Below are 20,557 nucleotides of genomic sequence, written 5' to 3' on the forward strand. Positions count from 1 at the left end.
TAAAAGCTAAAAAAAAAAAAATCAAATTTATTAAAATGTATCACTTTTTAAACTATTTTCAAGCCTACGTGATTTCAAGTAACCCAACTACAAGTTTCCTTTCCAAGAAATAATTTCTATTGAATTTTTTAAATTATCTTTGAAAAAAAACCTTTCTAAAAGACAACTTTTTATTACTATTTAAAAAGCATAGTAAATTAAAAAAAATTTTAAAAATACCATATTTTAATAAATATTTGTTAAAATTATTGTGTTATTTTTCAATACTTCACCCAAAAGCTATATTTTGAGGTTGTTGGAGCAATTTTTTAGAAGTTGAAGAACTGGATATTAAAAATTATTTATTAAAATATAATATTTTTAAATTATTTCTAATTTTATAATATTTTTTATAACATCTAAAGAAATAATTTTAGTTTAAATGTGCAAGTTTTGTTTTTAAACATTTTTTTTTAAAAAATAGCTTTTAATTAAATTTCTTAAGATCGCAATGGATTAGAAAATAATTTATAAAACTCTTATTTTAATAAGTATTTATTTATTTCAACATCCGGTGGGAGGGAGAGGGAGAGGTTAGAACTTAGAATCGCACCATCACAAACAGAAGCAAAGCATCACGGATCAGAAAATTCTTGGGAGAGGGACGAGGGACCAAAAAAAAAAAAAAGAAGAAAAACAACACATGTGCGACAGTAAATTTACTAAATTCCAACACTCCCACCTAACTCTTTGGATGCCCACTACAGGCCGTTGACCACTATCACCCACCTACCTCTAGGGTTTGATTCCTTCTCCTCTGTTCTGGCGTGACGTTAAAGCAACTGTTATTCATCAAATCCATTACGCCCGCTCACCATCTCCCCTCTTTTCAGTCAACTCATTTTTTTCTGCCATCCCCTCTAGCAATGGATTGTGTGAGCCCAATCCTGGACGTCGCCACCCGCTTGTGGGATTGCACCGCCAAGCGTGCAGTTTATATTCGTGAGCTTCAAGAAAATCTCAAGTCTTTGAAGAGCTTAACGGAGGAACTGAGCAACTTAAGTAAGGATGTGATGGGAAGAGTTGAACGTGAGGAGGACCAACAGAGTAGGCGCACGCATGAGGTGGATGGTTGGCTCCGCGCTGTACAGGTCATGGAAGCTGAAGTGGAAGAAATATTGCAAAATGGGGATCAAGGAATCCAACAGAAATGCCTCGGAACCTGTCCTAAGAATTGCAGGTCAAGCTACAGGCTGGGGAAGATTGTGAGAAGAAAGATCGATGCTGTGACTGAATTAAAGGGCAAAGGGGGTTTTGATGTTGTGGCTCATAGCTTGCCTTGTGCTCCGGTGGATGAGAGACCAATGGGGAAGACTGTGGGCTTAGACTTGATGTACGAGAAGGTTCGGAGATGCCTGGAAGATGAGCAAGTAAGAAGTATTGGGTTGTATGGAATTGGGGGTGTTGGAAAAACCACCCTCTTGCGGAAAATCAATAATGAGTATTTTGGTAAAAGAAACGATTTTGATGTGGTGATATGGATAGTGGTGTCGAAACCAATCAGTATAGAAAAAATTCAAGAAGTGATTCTGAAGAAATTATCGACCCCAGAGCACCAATGGAAGAGTAGTAGCAAGGAGGAGAAGACTGCAGAAATATTCAAGTTGTTGAAAGCCAAAAACTTTGTGATATTGCTTGATGATATGTGGGAGCGACTGGATCTCTTGGAGGTGGGGATCCCTCATTTGAGTGATCAAACGAAGTCCAGAATAGTACTCACTACGCGATCTGAACGAGTATGCGATGAAATGGAAGTTCATGAGAGGATGAGGGTAGAGTGTTTGACACCGGGTGAAGCATTTTCTCTGTTCTGTGATAAGGTTGGTGAGAATATCCTGAATTCACATCCGGATATAAAAAGGCTTGCTAAGATTGTTGCTGAAGAATGTAAAGGACTGCCACTTGCCCTCATCGTCATTGGGCGATCAATGGCTAGCAGGAAAACTCCTCGGCAGTGGGAGCAAGCATTACAAGTGTTGAAGAGTTACCCAGCAGAGTTTTCAGGTATGGGAGATCAAGTATTTCCAATTTTGAAATTCAGTTACGATCACTTGGACAATGATACCATCAAATCATGTTTCCTATATTGTTCAATATTTCCTGAAGACCATGTAATTTCGAAAGAAAGACTCATAGAACTTTGGATCGGGGAGGGGTTTCTAGACAAATTTGCTGATATATACGAAGCACACAACCAAGGAGATGAGATTATTAGATGCTTAAAACTTGCATGTCTCTTGGAAGGCGATGTATTAGAAAACACTTGTAGCATGCATGATGTGATCCGTGATATGGCTCTATGGTTATCATGTGAATGTGGGGAAGAAAAGCACAAAAGTTTTGTACTAGAACATGTTGAGTTGATTGAAGCATATGAAATTGTTAAATGGAAAGAAGCTCAACGGATTTCACTATGGCATTCTAATATCAATGAAGGACTCTCTCTATCACCCTATTTCCTCAATCTCCAAACTTTGATTTTGAGAAATTGTAACATGAAGTCACTTCCAATTGGATTCTTCCAATTCATGCCTATCATAAGAGTTTTGGACTTGTCAGATAATAAGAAATTAGTGGAGTTACCTTTGGAGATTTGTAGATTAGAGAGTTTGGAATATTTGAATCTATCATTGACGAGTATAAAAAGGATGCCTATAGAACTGAAGAATTTGACAAAATTGAGGTGTTTGATATTAGACTATGTAGACGGGCTTGAAGTAATTCCATCAAATGCGATATCTTGCCATCCAAATCTGCAGATGCTTAGTATGATATTATCACAGATTGAAGAGGATATTAAAGAATATGAGGAAGTTGGAGTGTTACAGGAGTTGGAGTGCTTGCAATACCTAAGTTGGATACGTATCACCTTACTTACAGTCCCAGCTGTTCAAAAATATCTCACCTCCTTGATGCTGCAGAAGTGCATACGACGTCTAGAGATGAGGATGTGCCTAGGTTTGCAGGTGGTGGAGCTGCCACTTTCGGCTTTGCAAAGACTCACTGTGCTTGAATTTGATCATTGTAACGATTTGGAACGTGTTAAAATAAATATGGGACTATCTCGAGGTCATATCACAAACTCAAACTTCCACAACCTTGTTTATGTGTTTATTGCAGGGTGTCGATTCTTGGACTTGACATGGCTTATTTATGCTCCAAGCCTTGAGAGTCTATGTGTTCTACAGAGTCTTGAAACAGAAGAAATTATAAGGGGTGATGAGTATGGAGACTCAGAAATTGAAGAACAAAATCTCAGCATATTCTCAAGACTTGTGAAGCTAGAGTTGTTTGATCTCCCAAATCTAAAGAGTATCTATAGGCGGGCCTTGCCATTTCCTTCTCTCAAAGAGATCAAAGTGTCTTTTTGTCCAAAGCTAAGGAAATTGCCATTGAATTCCAATAGTGCCAACAACACTCTAAAAATAATTGAGGGGCATCCGAGCTGGTGGGAGGAGTTGGAGTGGGAGGATGACAACCTCAAGCGCACTTTCACTCCGTATTTCATATCTACGAGCACTTGATTTGAATCTAAAACTCAATCAGATGTGAGCAAATAATGGTGATTGAAAGAAGGAGATGATTGTAAAGTTACACGTTATGGAGGTTTGCAGGAATTGTTGGGTTTCCTTAATTTCCTTTCCTCCATGTTTTCCAACAAACCCATTGGTCTTCCTCTCCTAGGTACATTTTTTGTTTTTGCTTCAATTCGTATTTTATGTTCTGATAGATGTTTTAATGCACTCCCACATATAAATTTCGTTTAAGAAATGAAGAATTGGTGAAGGTGATTCTCATAATAGGCAAATGAATGATTGTTTTTATAGGACAATTTTTTTAAGAAGGTTTGGTGGGGAAAACTTCGTACAACTGTTGAGTGATTGGATGTTGGGATGCCTAGCAAGAATAGAATAATAATAATTGAAAAAAAAAAAAAAACCTTTTGTATGTATGTGGAGTGTGAGGTTTTTGTACGGTATATCACTTTGTATGGTGATCAGTTTTAAATTTGACCATTCTTAGGTTAAGTTTCTGCCTTGAAATATTCCAAAGATTATCTTGAAGGTGTAAACATTTTATATTGTGTGAAAGCATGGGTGGGGTGAATAGATAGTTCTCCAATTTAAAAAGTTTTGCATCCTTCAATTCAATTATAAGATTTTTGCTTACCTTAAACATTATTCTCCATTAGAATTGCATCCTTTTATTCAATTATACGATTTTGTCTACTCTAAATATAATTCTCTTTTAGAATTTAAGGTTATTTTTTATAAATAAATAAAAAAAAAGTGTAAGAATTAAATTAAAATATGGGTGAAAGCTGACGAGTGATTTTTGTAATTTAATCCAATTTTTATTTATATTTTAATTTATTAAATATTAAACATATATAATTTAATTTTTTTTGGGAAAATAAAATAATAAAATTTCATAATTATATAAAAACAAAATAAAATTATTTTTGATGATTTTTAGTAATTTGTTGATGAGCTTGGAAAATTTGATTAAGTTGTATCAATATTATTGGTTTGGTAAAAAAAAATGTATACGTGAAAATGAATTCATAATTTTTAAGAAAATTAATGAAGTAAATAAAATTCATAGTTAAAATAATTTTAAATTGTTTTAAAAGTTATGATTGTAATAAAATCGAAACATACTTTATCTTTTTTAAGTGAAATTTAACATTTTAAATTTATTAGCATTTATTTGTATGTAATAAAATGTAGGCACCACCTTAAAAAAATAATGACTTTAAAAAATTAAGATGCTAAAAAAAATTATTATTTCAAATTTTAAATTTTTAAAAACATAATCCAAATTTTTAAAAATTAAATTTTATAATTTTAAAAATTATGATTTAAAAAAAACCAAAATTAAAATACAACCAAACAAACCCACAATCAAAATTGATGTTTTTCTTACTTTTTAGTCTCCCTTCCTTTTACAGCTTTGTGTTTGACCTAGTGCCTCCAAGCATACCATATCTTTTTTTAAGTGAAATTTAACATTTTAAATTTATTAGCATTTAATTACATGTTTGTTTTTTAAATTTTATTTATTTGAACATGTTAAAGCATAGAAAAACTTCTTACTCTAATTTCAATATTTAATTTATGAAATTCAAAACCATTTACAATATTTATGAAATATTTATTTGTTATTATTTAGCACTAAGAAATAATGGTGATTTTCTTGTTCTTTATTGTTACATGGTTTACATCAATTTTTAACTTCAAAAAATTTAGACTCTATCTAAAAATTGACTCAACTTTTGATTAATTGTTTGTATGTGTCGTGGTTAAAAAAATTTAGGGATGCAACTTGGCCAAATTGACCCAATCCAATCTGAATCTAATTCCCAGGTTTGAACGATTATTTTCAATACTTAAGTTGAGTTTGAGTTAGATTTTTTCATATCAAACAAATTTAAATTGAGTTCGGATCAAGATTCAAATAACGCAAGCCTTACCTACAACCAATTTAATGTTTTTATTTTATTTATAATATAAATTATATTTTATAATAATATTCGTTTTCTTTTTAGATGCTTAAGAAAAAATATCAAATTATATTAAATCAAACTTTCATTTTTTTTTAGAATGAAATTTTGCTCTATTTACTACTAATCCAAGTCTAATCCAACCAAACCAAAGTAATAGAAATAATGTTAGGTTAGAGTTAAGTTGAATATCTTGAGTTAAAAATTGGTTTGAGTTAAACTCAAATTGATTATTTCTTAGTTCAGGTTAGACTCAGATTAATCATCAATCCTACCAATCCGCTCAAATTACAACCCTAATTAAATTTCATTTTTGGATAGCCCAAAATCAAAATAGTAATAATAATGACCCATGCCTTTGTACGAAGGGGAATGCCTTCTATTCGTAGGGCAAGATGTCCCATAGATAGAACCAAAATTTGTTAGTTACTCCAAAATAAAAGTTAGTTATACTTTGATGGCATAAAAGTATCATCTAATATCTTTTCCCTTTCCTTTTTCAATCACATCTTGAAATTTTAACTGTGATTAAGAAATTTCAGTGGTGATTAAGAAATTTTCACGTTTGGATGGCATCAAAATCAAAATAGTAATAATAAACCAATGCCTTTGGTTTGTACGGCAACATGTCCCATAAATTTGAACCAAAATCTGTTAATAACTGCATCAAAGCATTATCCAATATCTTTTTCCGCTTTTTTTCAATCACATTTGAACCTGATTTACATCGACAAATTGCAAGGAAAGTCGAAAGAAACAAGTGACTCAATAATCTAATCAAATAATAGATTGGGACTGAAAGTGTGTTGAATCAACATAAAAACAGATCCCTCAATCCAACAAATGTATCTACCACAAGCATTCCTCATAGAACAACTCTACAAATCCATTACAACGTAAAGAAAAGCAAGGAGTGCCTCCACTTACAGAATACCCAAAGTTGAGAAACCAAACTTACACAACCACATTCTCTCACTCTTCTTCCATCTTCCACTACACCACAAATCTGCAATTTTTCCACTCTCTTTCCTTTTCAGTTGTGGGATTTTCCCCGTTTTATAAGTTACAGTCCTATTTTCATTGAAACATGACTCTTTTAACATCTCCAGATGTCCCATTATTGCAAAAGAATTCAGCTTCTCAGTTGAAAGAAAATAACCAGCTGCGATATACTTGCCTAAAAATAAACACGTCATCATTGATGTGTTCAGAATAAGAGCTCCAATTCAAATCACCCTCTTTGGATCTCGAGCAGCGGCCAGATGATCCTGCAGAACAGATGGGAAGTAGCACAGCATGCATGATATCAGTAATACAGATGGAAATGCTGCACAATATTTCTCTGAGAAAGTGATGGAAGGATTTCGTCCTTCTAATTTCTAGTGCATGTATCAAGTGCCTGCTCTACTGCAGCATCATCCGAAACCATCCCACTGAAAATAATAGTAATAAATAAATAACTGGTAGCGAAGAGGTAGGTCAAAAACTTACAGAGATAAAATCAAATGCTTTTGTCTCCTCTTTCTTTGAACTGGTCATTACTGCAGTGGGACTTTGAGTAGGAATATGTGGATTAAAAATGTCAGGGAGGGGTGAAGAATATCCTCCTTCCATTGTTCCACCAGCATGACCCATGCCAGCACTTTGAGAAGTCAGGTTCCCCAGCTGCTGAAAGTTGGACATTGCTGCTAGGAACTGCTGCTGGGCAAAGAAATTCCCCATGGCACTATAATTCATTGGTTGAGAAGGAAAAGCTGGATTGAACATAATGCCTGGAGGGATATTATAGGGCATTGAACCCAAAGGAAACATGGCATTTGCATTCATGCCAGCCGTTTCAGAACCAAAACCATTCAAAGCATCATTGGAGACTTGCTTGGGGGAGTAACTATTTGAATCTGAGAACACAGTCTCAGAGAGTGCCCCAGGAAGCATTCCTTTCTGTGTCGTATTTGAGACATTTCCATTAATGGATAAACCAGCCATTAAATCATTAACATCCTTTTTATGATTTTCTTGCTCCTGAGGAAGTTCAGCATTTGACCCAAAAATATCAAATAGTTCAGGTTCATTACTAGTCGCTGCCTTAGGAATCTCATTAGCACCCACTTTATCATCAACAGTCATTCCTGAAAAGAGGTCATCTACCTGTTCTCTAGCCTCGCCACTGAGAAATGAGACATCTGCAAAGGGATCGTCATCATTTTTTTGTTCACCGGTGTTCTCACTAACACCAAGACCATCTCCAAATAAATCATCAATTAGAGGGCTGGTTGATGTTGTCAAATTTGGTACACTTTGATCACTTTGGGTTTTTATAGAATCTTCTGCCCCATAGTAATCATCTGGACCACCAGTGTCTATTAAGTCAGGCATCTGAACTGCAGGCGCTGTCTCAGTCTTCAGTGGCTTTTCAGGAGGGCTCATTGTGCTGCCTGTTTGCTCTCCACCCAAAAGGCTTAACACCTGTCAATTAAAATCCAAATGTCAACCACAAAATGTACTCCGAGGATTCATGGAACTGAGTTTCTGGCCCCACTATAGGTTTTCTTATTCAATGTTTTAGATCAGGTATAAAGTCATCAGGAAGACAAATTTTGCCTCATTAAGAAAAAAAGAATGAAAACAAAAATGAAGCATGATACATCTTGCAAGAATGCCCCACCCAGTGTGTGGATTTCCTTTGAGAAAGAAAACTTGTACAATAATTCCTGAATCAGACTCAAGTTTCAATCAAGAGACTAAAACATGCAAGAAAATTTAGAAAGAGAAGTGGGAAAACTAATTTTTTTAGGAATCTGAAAGACAAAATTAGAAAATAATGGCTTTATCACAGAGGCAGCAAGTAAAGCTAATGCAACATTTTGAACTCTTGATTTTTTTCCCTTAATATAGAACTTGATTGTTGATATTTTCAAATTGCAAATGTGAAATTTGTACAGGCCTTGTTACCTAAAGAGGCAATTGTTAGTCAGTCACTATTTCATAGTCAGCCAGAAACTTTTGTAACCATTTCAATGATTCTGAGCTTTACCTGGTTGAATAGTTGGTCAATGAGATTATCAACGAATTCAAGTTATTCAAAACCCAGTTAGCTTTAGCATAATTATTTTACCATGTTCAATGTCATTCACTGCTATGCATGGACCCCAACTATCATGGAAATTATTATTCCATTTCCTACTACTAATCAAGAAATTCAATTTGGTGATAGAAACTCAAAAGACTGGCATCACTCCCACAACCTACCAATATACTCAACAAAAGACAAGCATCCCTCCCATAAGGATTCATGAAACAACCTCAAAATTTATCAAACAAAGAGGCCAACTGACAACTTAAAGACAGAAAACTAGAAGAGAGAGAGAGAGAGAGAAACCAGATCTAGCCTCAACGATTGATAATTCTTCAATAGCGATTTTTCAGTATAACCTAGAACAATGTCCATTTTTTTTTAATAGGTACCAAGAACAATGTCCATCAATTGTTGAAAATAAGTGAGACAATGAATGCTGCTTATGGTACGTCTATGATCCTACATCTGAATCCTAAAATCTAATAATAGTACAGTTATCCCCCTTTTCCCAAGAAATTCTGTTCTTCCATCAGCAAAGTCATACAAATGCATCATTGATAAATTAATTTACCCACCATAACATTGATCTGCAGTCAAGCATATAGCATCCAGCAATAATATAAATACAACTTAGTTGAAAGAAATAGTAAAAGGATAGACAAATGAAGATGATGGAAAATGCAAGCACGAGCACAGGCAATGAAGCACACAAGATGAAAGGCTTTCTCAAATATAAATTTGAGAAATCCTCCCACCAGGGCCACCACAGACAAAAATAAATAAACTGAATTTACCCCTCCTTCCACTATTATATGTTACTAGTCCTCCAAAATTCTCAATATCTCCCTTTGTATTTCATTTTTCTTTTACTTTTTAAAAATAAGTAAAAATACTTACATGCCTTTAGCCATCATAACTACAAACCAAACAATTCTATCACTAAGAATTCTGAATGCCTAACACCATATCATCTTATTAAAGACATGCAAACATCTATTATTTCCTTTTCCTGTTAAAAGGGAAGAGAAGAAAAATGAACCTCAAAATACATTTCTAACGTATAGAAATTTACCTTGTTTGCCTTTTCCCTCAGTGAAGCTTGGGGAGACTCGCAACATTTCAACACAACATCTTTGTTTTCACAAAAATAAGATGCTACAGTTGAAAACTGTTCTTCATCCTTTTTCCTCAAAATTGAGTCAAGCACACAAACAGCTTTCATCCGCACCTGACAGGAAGGCAGTACTGTACTAATCAAAAATAAAAAGAAAAAAAAATGGGTATGCATTCATTTCATTTGAATATTGATTGCTAGAAAAATTGCACCATGTTTGTTTTAAAATCATTTTTAGACACCAAACCATAGGAATTTCAAACCAGTTTAAATGTTTAATGTTGAATTAAAAACCTCCACAAGAAAATTTTGTTTGTGGAAGGGCATATAGTAACCAGTATATCAATATAAGGAACATACCTGCCACAGAGGAGAATGGAGCTTTGATTCAAGGGCATGACTTAAAGCCAAAGCATCCAACTTTGCAGCTTCTATGAGGAAAATCTGAATAGCATCTCGAGTGGGCTGCAGACGTACACCTCCTGATGTCACTATTGTTTCCAATAATCTCTCCTCACGGGTCTTACTCTCTGCAAAGCTTGAACTGGAGTCTCCGTTGGTAGTTTCTGACTTGGTTATTCGTACATCCTGGTTCCAAGGCCCACCAGAAACATTCTTTGAGCTGCCAAAACTACTTTGGGTTTCATTTTGATGTTCAACTCCATATCTATCTTGGTACTCAATTTCTGTAGTCAATGACCTTCGAAGATTTGGACTCTTGTAGCTTCCATTATCATTCTTCCTTAGCGAATGACCTTGTGTGATGCTACTAATTCCCTGTTTGATAGATGTACTTCCAAGACCAACTACCTCACTGAGAAATGATTTCTTATCTTCTGATGGCATCTCATAGTTTGTATTCCCAAAACCTTGAATTCGTCTATTAAGATCTTCTGAAGGTGCTGGCTTATTTTCCTCTGCAGCAAAGATAGCAGAGATAGTTTCTTGAGCCGTGTCTCGAACAGCCTTATTAAGGGCATCCCCCTTCAAAGCATCTAACTGGCCCTTGTAATGGAGTAACTGTCGCACAGCCACTGAGTGTCTTTGCATTTCCCTTCTAAACTCCACACCTGACTTTCCCACCGCATATTTAATCAGCCTTAGAGCCTGTACAATATTCAAGAAAAATACAAACCAACATGACTTATAACTCAACGGAAAAAGCCAAAATACATTTCTTATGATGGCTGTACAATAATCCATAAAAACTAATATGGAAAGAGCACTACTGAGATGAACTGTCACAGTTGTCAGTCATTTTTCTTCAAAGTGAAAAAGAGAAACAATGAGGCATAGGCTTTATGAATTTCCATTATAACTTGTTTGTTTACACTATCCTAAAACTCAACTGCTCCATATCTGCGTGACATGCTAACCCAGAACCAAGGCCCAGTTTGGGTCTATGAAAGTACAGGCAGAAGGAAAGAAAAATGGTTAAAATTACTAAAAAATTGCTTCATTTCTAAAGACATTTCAGCATTTCCTTCCCTTTCCCTCATTCTTTTCAAGATCCAAATCAATGCCTAAATTTTTCTGGTTTAAACAATTGTAAAGGGTATAAAAATGAATATATTTTGCAATACCGGTACCCTGTAAATTTTTACATCTTAATCCAGCTTGGCAGCCTAGAAAATGCAGGGAAATCAAAACAGATCAAAATTTTGCATCTTATATTTTTTTTATTCACAAGCCCTCACCGGAATGAACCCAATGCAGCAATTTGATTTAATTAAGCCCATCAACTTTCAGATACCAAAACAAAACGAAATCCAATACGAAAATTAGAATTCCTTATGGTCCCTGCAGTTTCTCATCACCCAAATAGAAAGCTGACTCTCCATTAATTAAAAAACAGAGTTTTCAACTATCAAGATCCACCAAATCCCAGTTCCCAGCCTATCAATTTATAACAATTAACACGAGGCAGAGAATCCAGAATTCCATACCTTCTGTCTAACAACTGGGCTCTTATGATCGAGCCGTTTCAAAATAAACTCAGAGACTTCCTTCACAATACTAACATGCGAAGACCGAAGGAGCTCGCAAATCTCTTCTAATTTGTAAACAGGCGTGACCTTGTCTTCGTCAGACGTTGCTCCATCAATCATTCGCGATCTCCAGTATGATTCCACAGCTCTCCTGCTCGAATCCATCCCTCAAACCCCCTCAAAAAAACTCTAATCTCTAGAAACTAATGAATCTTGACCCAATTCAAAACCCTAGAAACACAAACCCCAGGAAAGATCATGCATGTGCCAATACAGAATTGGGAGTTTCAGATCGAATCACAACCGTACAAAACCAGGAATATTCAAGAAAAAGGCACCGATTTGATGGAATAATCGAAATGATTCGATGGAATGATCAAAACCATCGGACTACAGGGGCTGATGCACACAATTGGAGGATTTGGGTGGATGAAAATTAGGGTTTATGAGGGAGTTAAAAGAGAGTTTCAGAAAGATATGGAGAGAAATGGGGGTTTGATGATGGGAGAGGGGAAGAAAGGGTTCACAAAATGCAGACAGGTCTGGGAATTGAGTCACCGATCTGTGGTTTACGTCAAGAGTTTGGTTTCTTCCACCCGCGTACGTTAGCACTCGCGGCCCCAAATAGTGGTTTTGGACCTCATAGCTTAGAAATTGAGTCGAAATTTTTATTTACATTTTCTCAAAATAGAAACTTCGAAAATAATATAAATTAAAATTTTATTTTTTTAAAAAAATACAATCAATTTTATACTAGACTTGATATAACATACACACCATTGTGTAATTATACCCATCATTTAAGTATTGAAAATAACAAAATCACATTGATAACATTTTTAACATTTTCCTATTTTATTTTATATATATAATATTTTTTAAAAGAAATTTAAAATATTTTTAATTTATTTTTAAAATTTTTAAAAATAAATTTTATGTTTAATATTTTATTTATTTGATTACTTCAAACTTATTTTACTTATTTTAACTCTTTAATATAAAAATTAAATAATTTAAAAATATATAAATTTTAATAAATGCAACCATAATTTTTTTTTTTTTTTTCTTCAAACAAAACCTATTCTAAAGTGGTAAGAAGATGATCCACAGAAGTGCAATCTCAAAATGCCAAATGCCATTACAGTCAACATCCCACTACCACTCCTGTTGATTGATTTGAGCATGGAGTCTACTCGTCATATATTCATATTCCCTGATATTCATGTTGTGAATGATACCACATACTGAAAGGCCCCCTCCCAAAAGGGACACAACCCAGATGCAGAGAGAAGTATACAAGCAGCACATAGAATCAAAATCTTACAAAACGCAAATTTCCATCAACATGATGAAGAATACGCTAATTATATTGATGATTGAACCATTTTTCTCTTTTGTTAAGAGGCCAAACCTGCAGAAATTACATCTTCCAGTTCATCAACAGTCATCTCATTCCTAAAGAGGAGTTTAAGGTATGGAAGAACTTTTGGGAGGACAGGCAAATCTGCCATGTTAACACTCATCAGGTCGAAGGCAATGCATGTTTTGTGCATATGGGCATCATCAAAAACTGGAATTTTTGGGTATCTTTGGCTGAAGTGGGTAAGGATGATCCGGTATGCGCCAGCAGAGTTCCCAACTTCGATTGCTTCATTTGTTGTGCTGTGGTTTCTTGCTATTGCCTCATCCACCATCCCCTCCTCAAAAGTTGCCTGCAACAATCACAAGAACAAGGTGGTCAATCATATTTTTCCTTTCTTTTGCCTCACTTTTTACCGACAAAGGATGAACATGGTCCTTTGCCTTGATAATTAATATTTTAAAGCATGCCATAACCTTGTTATGAAATCTCAATAACAAAAAAACCATGTAGACATCGAGAAATCATTCCAAAGCAACATAACTCTAGGGATCAAATCTAAGCTTCTTCCTAGAACCCTAGGTTGACAATTATGTCAGAGGTAATAGTCTTCATAAAATTCTGTTATATTACTTAAAGAAGAAAATGAAATCTAAAAAATATTATCTTATGAGATGAAAAAACACAAATTCTTGTGATAACTTGCCTCGTGTATAAGAACTGTTGCTCCACGAGCTGCTTCTATTAGTTCTGGGCAGGGCCTAGTGTCACCAGAGTACACAATCTTCCACCCTGGTATAACTTTTCCAACACTATTGATTCTCTCTGATGCTTTCAAGACAACACCGAATGCCTGGGGACAGTGCACAACAGGAAAGCTGATCAAAGCCTCCAAACCTGCTTCACAGAGCACTTTCTTCAAGTTCTTTAGGATTGGGAAAGCCACGCTATGGTCAACAGGACTCCCTGGTCTCTTCCAATAGCTCTGCATACGACTTCCTTTAGCAAATAAAGAGGAATCAATATTTTGATTCATTAACTCAACTGTATTTCTATTGTTTACATCCTCAAAACTGACTGGACCTTCTGGAGAAGAGTGTTCCTTGTTTGTTTCAAAACTGCGCTCAAAAGCATTCAGTGAAATTTCTGTGGTGTGCCTGCAATCAAGGAACTGCATATCTAGATCTTCAAGTTTTTGGTATGCATCTAGATATCTCTTAAGCTGCCTTGGCCCAATAACAAGCAAAGGTTCATGAGGTACTCCCTTCAACAAATCACGTCGCAAAGTAAGTATTCTTGCCAGACCCGCATGGTGATCAGCATGAATATGAGAAATCCAAATACATCTTAAACCCCTCACAGCATTGTCAGCACCCTCTACACTAAATCTGTTCTCAGAACACATAAAACCATTCAAGTGTTATAGGGTAATGGAGAAACTAAAACAACAGTATTGTGCATTTAAAAATTCATAAACAGTAATTTTTACCTTCGTTTCAGTTGTCCCAGGGTTCCTTCACCGCAATCTAGGAGCAAACTTCCCTTTGAGAAAAGATTAATATAAATAGAAGTAACATTTCTGTATTTAGATGGCTGGGAAGAACCAGTCCCTAGAAGAACAATCTCCATGTCTTCTCTTGTTATATTCTCCAAACAACCAGGAAGAGTGTTCCAATTCAACCATGGTTCTTCAATCATAACTTTATCATCATGCATGGGAGTTATCTCCCCTTTTGCTTCTCCAAACCCATTCCAAAATTGGCCTACTTCTTGGGCAGCATCTACAACCTCTGGGATCTCTGAAACTAATTCATCGATTATTTCTGAGGGAGAGCTCAAACTCGGTATACCAGATCTATCCAAACCAAGCTGCGCATATGGGCGCAAATGGAACTGTCCCACATAGGGGAGAATGTTATTACTATCTCATCTGCTCTCATTAAATTAAGCTACCAAGTTGGTCCAATGTCATAAAATTTTCATACCTTTAGAAGATTTTCAGCAGCAACGCTTTCACAAAGCTTTGTAACAGAACCCTGGAGACAAGAAACAAACTGTTCAATTACCCCAAATCATGATCAAATGTAGCTACTAAAAACTAATCATTGCCGTGTCAAAACAATGTGACAACAAACAAACCTCACTTGGAGCAATCGATTCTGGAATTGAGTGGTTAAGATGCCGAAGAGACCAAAAACCTGGGGCTGGAAAGAACCTAGGACAAAGGTAGTTAAGTCGTGCTGCAATTCTTGCACTAGATTTTAGAATCGGAATTTCCACATTCTTCCTGCACATAAAACGAGAAACATTAATTGCTGCATTAGCAAACTAGTAGGAATCACTAATCAAATATAATTGCTGCATGAACAACCACGTAGGAATCAGTAATCAAACTACCAAAGTAAGGAAATATATGCTTCTGAAAGAAGGAATTACTAAGAAGATGATGATGATGATAATGATTGTGTAGGCAATAAGTAACATACACTTCATGTCCAGCCATGATATGTTGGGCAGCACCAAATCTCTTCATCCACACTTGGTAATTGGGAGCCCTTACAACAGATGCAGGACTCAAGTGAATTACACAATTCACTGTTTTGGCACTCTCTGGTGGGTTGCTTGACGAACCAGCATAATAACTACTGAGGGATTCCACAGATAAAAGGTCCTGTAGATATGATTCCGTTGGGCAGTCTACAAGCAATACAATAGGACCAGGAATAGAAGGTCCCATCACATCACTGGGATGAACCTAAAAAATAAGAAAAACAAAGCTATGGATCAAAACAAATAGTATGAAACATACATAGAACACCATAAGTAAACCCACCATGATATTTTTTCGATCTGACATTACTGATTTCCCAAGCTGTAATTCACGGTATTTTGGCCCAGCTTTCAGTCCAAGAGCCACAGCTTTTTGAGGGTCAAATTTCCCCTTAATCTCAGGCAATTCACAAACATAAATTACAGAAATATCACCAGGCTTCACCATAGCACCAGCTTTGCTGTCTTCACCTGCTGAATGTGGTAAAATTGGTTCCTGAAGATGATCCCTTCTCCCTTCTATGCCTACTTCAGAAGGATATAGCATGTTGGGTTCCTCTGTCACAATCTGAGATCCTTTCAGGCAACTTGGTCGCAAGAGAATGGCTGATATTTTCACAACTTCATCATCAATGAGAACAATGGGATCTGAAAACTTCCTAAGATCAGGAATAGGAGCACCATCAGAACCAAGAGCTTGCCCAAAGCTACGAGTATGGACCATGGCAGCATTTGGGATAAAGGATCTCATTGCATCAACTAAATATTTAAGATCTGAGGGACCCCAAATATTGACCTTTAAGGCAACAGAAAGAAGAGATTATAGTCATACATGTTAAAGTATTAATCTGACCAACTTCTATGGAAGAAAATGAACATAGATTAAATCAATCTGGTACTTACAGACATTCCTTCATCTCCCATGCCAGCCAAAGTCAAAAGAAGCCCTACGATGTAGAGTAACAATGGAACAATTCAGTTTCTCTTGCAGTCCTCACTTTGCATCAAAATCAAAAAATGAAGTAGAGTAGTAATGCTTTTGAAAATGTGATTCCACCCCGAGTATTTCAAATGTTCTCCTTTTATAAGTGGAACACAGTTGCAAGTGCAACTTAAAGAAGACCATGAAGGCACAGACCTGGAAGTCCACCAGCCGTTTCAGAGCAGACACGAGACAGAAATATGTGATCAATCTAAACAAAGATAAAGTGTTAAAATGCCTTCCTGCAATTAGAGGAATAATTCCCTCCATCAAAGATGAAGGAAACTTGAAATATAGACCCAAAGAAGGAACAAAATATGTATTCTCAAGTATTTATACCTTTGACAACTTAATCTTATGCTCTGTGCAGAAACGTTGCAAGCCCTGGAAAGAAACTAATACGTTAAGAGGTTAGGGATATAATCATTTAAGAGGTTCATAAAATTCTCTAGCAGAAGCTGCCAAATCCAAAAGTAGATTGAGTATCACTTTATACACAATTTTACAAAATATCAAAAGGGTCTTTACATCCTTCAACCTTGCCTATTTTGGACCATCCATATGAGGAATCAGGATACCAGAACTTGAGTTCCAGTTGCATAAATCAACAAAATTTTGATAAGCAAGCAACCAGTGTCTGATAATGTAACAATAATTATTGTAAAGACTAAAAGAAAACCAGGTTACTTGGTTATATGGCAATCATCTATGGACTCTGCCATCAACTGTTGACATTTGAAAAGCATTAAATATGAGGGCAAAACATCTTTCAACAAGGGGCAGTTTCCAAGATAAGTCCTTCACTTATATCAGTTTACAGTACAGTGGAAAAAGACCAAGCAAGCTTAAGTGTCAAAAGGACTCATTTTGGTTGTATGATCCATCTATGCTTTTCAAGGAAACTATTTTCTAAATCCATGTAAAGATTCATTTGGAGGTAAAATAAAGCATAATAGCTCACAACAACTATTTTCAATCTCGGTTTTGGATCCATGCTTGGCAAATCATTTCATGGGTTTTTTTTTCTTTTTCAAAGAATAAGAAAGAAGAAAGTTAATTCAAAAAAAAAAAAATTCAATTGATTGGGATACAAAGCGTCAGTAGATAAATCCATCCTCTGAGATTGGAATTGATTAATATGGCCTTCATTTTATTCCATTATGTGAAGAGGATTCTTTAGCCTTACAAGCAGTAACAAAGTAGTTGCCCCATGGATGTAAACAAGAGCAGCAAAACAAAATAAGTCTTTTATGGCTCTTCCTCTAAAATTCACAAGGAACTTTCTTTTTTGTTTTATAAGATAGGACCAAGACCTCATGGTTCAATGCCACAATACAACTGGTTCATGCACAGGTTCAACCAAATGTAAACAAGTTCACTAGGATAAAAGTTTCAACATGAAGAACACTAAGTGACAATGAACAGTATGAAACAACCCATATAAGATGTAAACCCAACAGAAAGGCACATGAATCATAATTGTTTGAATTGCTTCTTCTTTTCTAATCATAATTAACCAATTATATCATCAAATTTAAGCAGTGGATGAAATTCCTCACTGCTGCCAAATGTTTACCTCTCCAGCATTAAAAATAAATCTTTGTTTATCAAAGAAAAGCAAGACAGAAGACGAAGTATCTTGTGTATCCATCCCAGTCCCCAGAATCTGCAATCATAGCAAGTAAGAAGATATCAAATATTTTTAACCACAAGACATCTCGGATACTTCAAACTTTTAAGCTATGTTGAGTTCCCCAAAATTTTGAAAGAAAAAGCAAGGGGAAGAAAATAGAGAGGAGAAGTAGAAGGAAAGAAAATGAAGAAAAAAAAAATAGATTTAAATGCAATAAACTATTTTTATATGTTACTTCAAACTCATTTCACTTATTTTAACTCATCTATACAAAGACTAAATATTTTGAAAATACAGAAGTTTCTAACTAATTTAACTATATATGATTTTCTTTCATGTTTTCCACTAAAAAACCAAATATGAGAAAATCATTTTCTTTACCATTTTTTTTCTTAATATTTTCCTGGATTCAAACATAGAAATAAATAAAACAATCTCTAAACCCTAGTAAATGCCCCGCCAAAATAAAATAATTTGCAAGTTGAAACATTTTCCAACACCCTCTTCACTAAAAAGCGAAGACAATATCTTCCAATAAACTAGTTCATGGAAACACCATTATGTATCGTTTGATTACAGGGTTATCTTATGCAAATCAGGGACAGAATCCTAAGGCAATCAAAGTATGTGTTTTTCTAGCATAGTAGTATCACTAACTGAGATCCTGGACTCTCAAAAAAATTTCCCAAATCACAGCCTTGTCCTAAGTTTACCGCTTCTCAGCACAGCCAAATCACAGCATGCTAAAAGCAAACTTCAAAAAATTATTCACTAAACTGGTAGTTGGGTTTCCCCAACTGGAGCAGGGAAATCCTACTAGATGACTTCGGTATGTTATTCCACACAATAATGACAAACCCTTGTTTAATTTTTGGTTGATTGTAGACAAAACCACCACAATATATTCTTTTGTGCTGAAAACTGAGAAAGCTCTCATCTTTGATATTATGAAACAACTAAAATATATCATTAGAGAATTTATTCAAGCCCGTCTAGCTCAGTCAGTAGAGCACAAGGCTCTTAACCTTGTGGTTACTTATCAAAAAATAAAGATAGAAGAAGCTGATTGATACAGCTAACTTCCTAGAAAGCCACGTTCAAAAATTTGAAAAAGAAGCCAATTTCATCGTCTTGAAGGTGTGAGTACTTGTCGCCATTTGGATTTGCTTTCTTATGTGCCCATTTGAATTCACCCATATCCCAAATTAACTAGAAAATTTAAAACTTTGAAATACTCTCCAGTGCAAGGAAGCACCTGTAATTAAACCCCAAAATCCAAATTAGCTACCAAAGTTAACATTGAGAACCCAAATGAACAGGAGAATGGAGATACAAATTACACAGTACACAATAACCATTAAAGAAAGCTCACAAAGACAAAAACCAATTCCGCCCATAATTGCACATAAATTTGAATTTATTTCAAATATTTCAGTAACCCAATCCCAATTCCCAAGTCCCAAGTACCCCAAAATTCCATTACTCAAATTAACCACAGAGTAGAGAATTTTCCAAATACCCGCTTCTCCGAGCCATAAAATACAGCAAACCTAGTCCACGACATCACCATTAAAGAATCCCCAATGTCAAAACCCAAAAATTACCTGAACATAGCATATGGTATTGACAGGATTGAGTTTCCGAGCTTTCAACTGAAGGGTCTTGGGCCTGTCATTCTTGTCTCTCCCCTCAGCCCTCCTCTTGTTAAACCCAACAGACCCAGACTCAGTCTCCTCCGTTGACATACCTTTGTCTCTCCTATTAGTCTCCCTGAAAGAACTGCTATTCCTTCTCCTCAGATGGTGGGGGTGACGACGGAGTTTAGGATACCTTCCAGACGAAGAAGAGAGGACAGTGAAGAATGAAGGAGGATTGAGAAGAGGGGACTTGGATTTGGAGAGGGTGGAGAAAGAGAGAAATGGGGATTTAAATGGAGAAAGGAGAGGAGAGCAGTACAGGAGGCGGAAGCTTGTGAGATGGGGCATTGTTTTTGAATTGGATAGGCAGAGGGTTTTAGGAACCCAGCACAAAACCCTCTCCTCCAGTCTCTCCGAAGATTTGCAATTTTTTTTTCCTTTTCATTGACTTATCATCCAAACATGCCCTATAGTCTAAATACCATGATGTCTCTACATTTTTGAGAGGACAATATTTTCATGGAAAATTCTTCCTAACCTACTTTCCATTTGTTCTTTCACTGATCACAATCTTTGACATTTTTTCACAACATTCCTACAAAGTTATCACAAGTAATCTTAGTAATGTCCATTTGACAAAAGCAATTAGCATTATGGACTCCCAAATTGTCCTTG

General features: G+C 35.5%; 2 protein-coding genes across 3 annotated transcripts; one reads left to right on the forward strand and one right to left on the reverse strand.

Moving 5' to 3' along the window:
- Positions 1-796: 796 nt before the first annotated feature.
- On the forward strand, positions 797-3,847 carry LOC117921706 (probable disease resistance protein At5g63020). Its single transcript, XM_034839664.1, has one exon. The coding sequence runs from the start codon at positions 906-908 to the stop codon at positions 3,561-3,563; it is 2,658 nt and encodes an 885-aa protein (XP_034695555.1). The 5' UTR covers positions 797-905; the 3' UTR covers positions 3,564-3,847.
- A 2,456-nt stretch (positions 3,848-6,303) lies between these two features.
- Positions 6,304-20,306, reverse strand: LOC117921707 (tRNAse Z TRZ4, mitochondrial-like). 2 transcript variants are annotated; one of them, XM_034839666.1, is made up of 16 exons: positions 19,850-20,306; positions 18,189-18,278; positions 16,952-16,996; positions 16,769-16,823; positions 16,534-16,577; positions 15,914-16,426; positions 15,567-15,835; positions 15,220-15,367; positions 15,066-15,116; positions 14,570-14,973; positions 13,787-14,468; positions 13,145-13,432; positions 10,093-10,839; positions 9,691-9,846; positions 7,034-8,008; positions 6,304-6,810 (listed from the first exon to the last, which is right to left on the reverse strand). In XM_034839666.1, exons 1-16 carry the CDS (start codon positions 20,228-20,230, stop codon positions 6,769-6,771), a joined length of 4,890 nt encoding a protein of 1,629 aa, XP_034695557.1. In that variant the 5' UTR covers positions 20,231-20,306; the 3' UTR covers positions 6,304-6,768. The 2 variants fall into 2 exon arrangements, with proteins under 2 accessions (XP_034695557.1, XP_034695556.1); XM_034839665.1 differs by lacking the exons at positions 13,145-13,432; positions 13,787-14,468; positions 14,570-14,973; ... (7 more) ...; positions 18,189-18,278; positions 19,850-20,306 and adding an exon at positions 11,679-12,340.
- Positions 20,307-20,557: the final 251 nt, after the last annotated feature.

The sequence above is a fragment of the Vitis riparia genome, chromosome 9, assembly GCF_004353265.1.
Source record: "Vitis riparia cultivar Riparia Gloire de Montpellier isolate 1030 chromosome 9, EGFV_Vit.rip_1.0, whole genome shotgun sequence".
Classification (NCBI taxonomy): Eukaryota; Viridiplantae; Streptophyta; class Magnoliopsida; order Vitales; family Vitaceae; genus Vitis; species Vitis riparia.

Excerpts from the sequence above, each read along its gene's own strand:
- LOC117921706 (XM_034839664.1), top strand. The coding sequence starts at position 906 with ATGGATTGTGTGAGCCCAATCCTGGACGTCGCCACCCGCTTGTGGGAT.
- LOC117921707 (XM_034839666.1), bottom strand. The coding sequence starts at position 20,230 with ATGCCCCATCTCACAAGCTTCCGCCTCCTGTACTGCTCTCCTCTCCTT. Across the intron at positions 9,847-10,092 it reads TCCATTCTCCTCTGTGGCAG|GTGCGGATGAAAGCTGTTTG; the intron begins GTATGTTCCTTA and ends CCTTCCTGTCAG. Across the intron at positions 6,811-7,033 it reads AAGCATTTGATTTTATCTCT|GATCATCTGGCCGCTGCTCG; the intron begins GTAAGTTTTTGA and ends TCTGTTCTGCAG.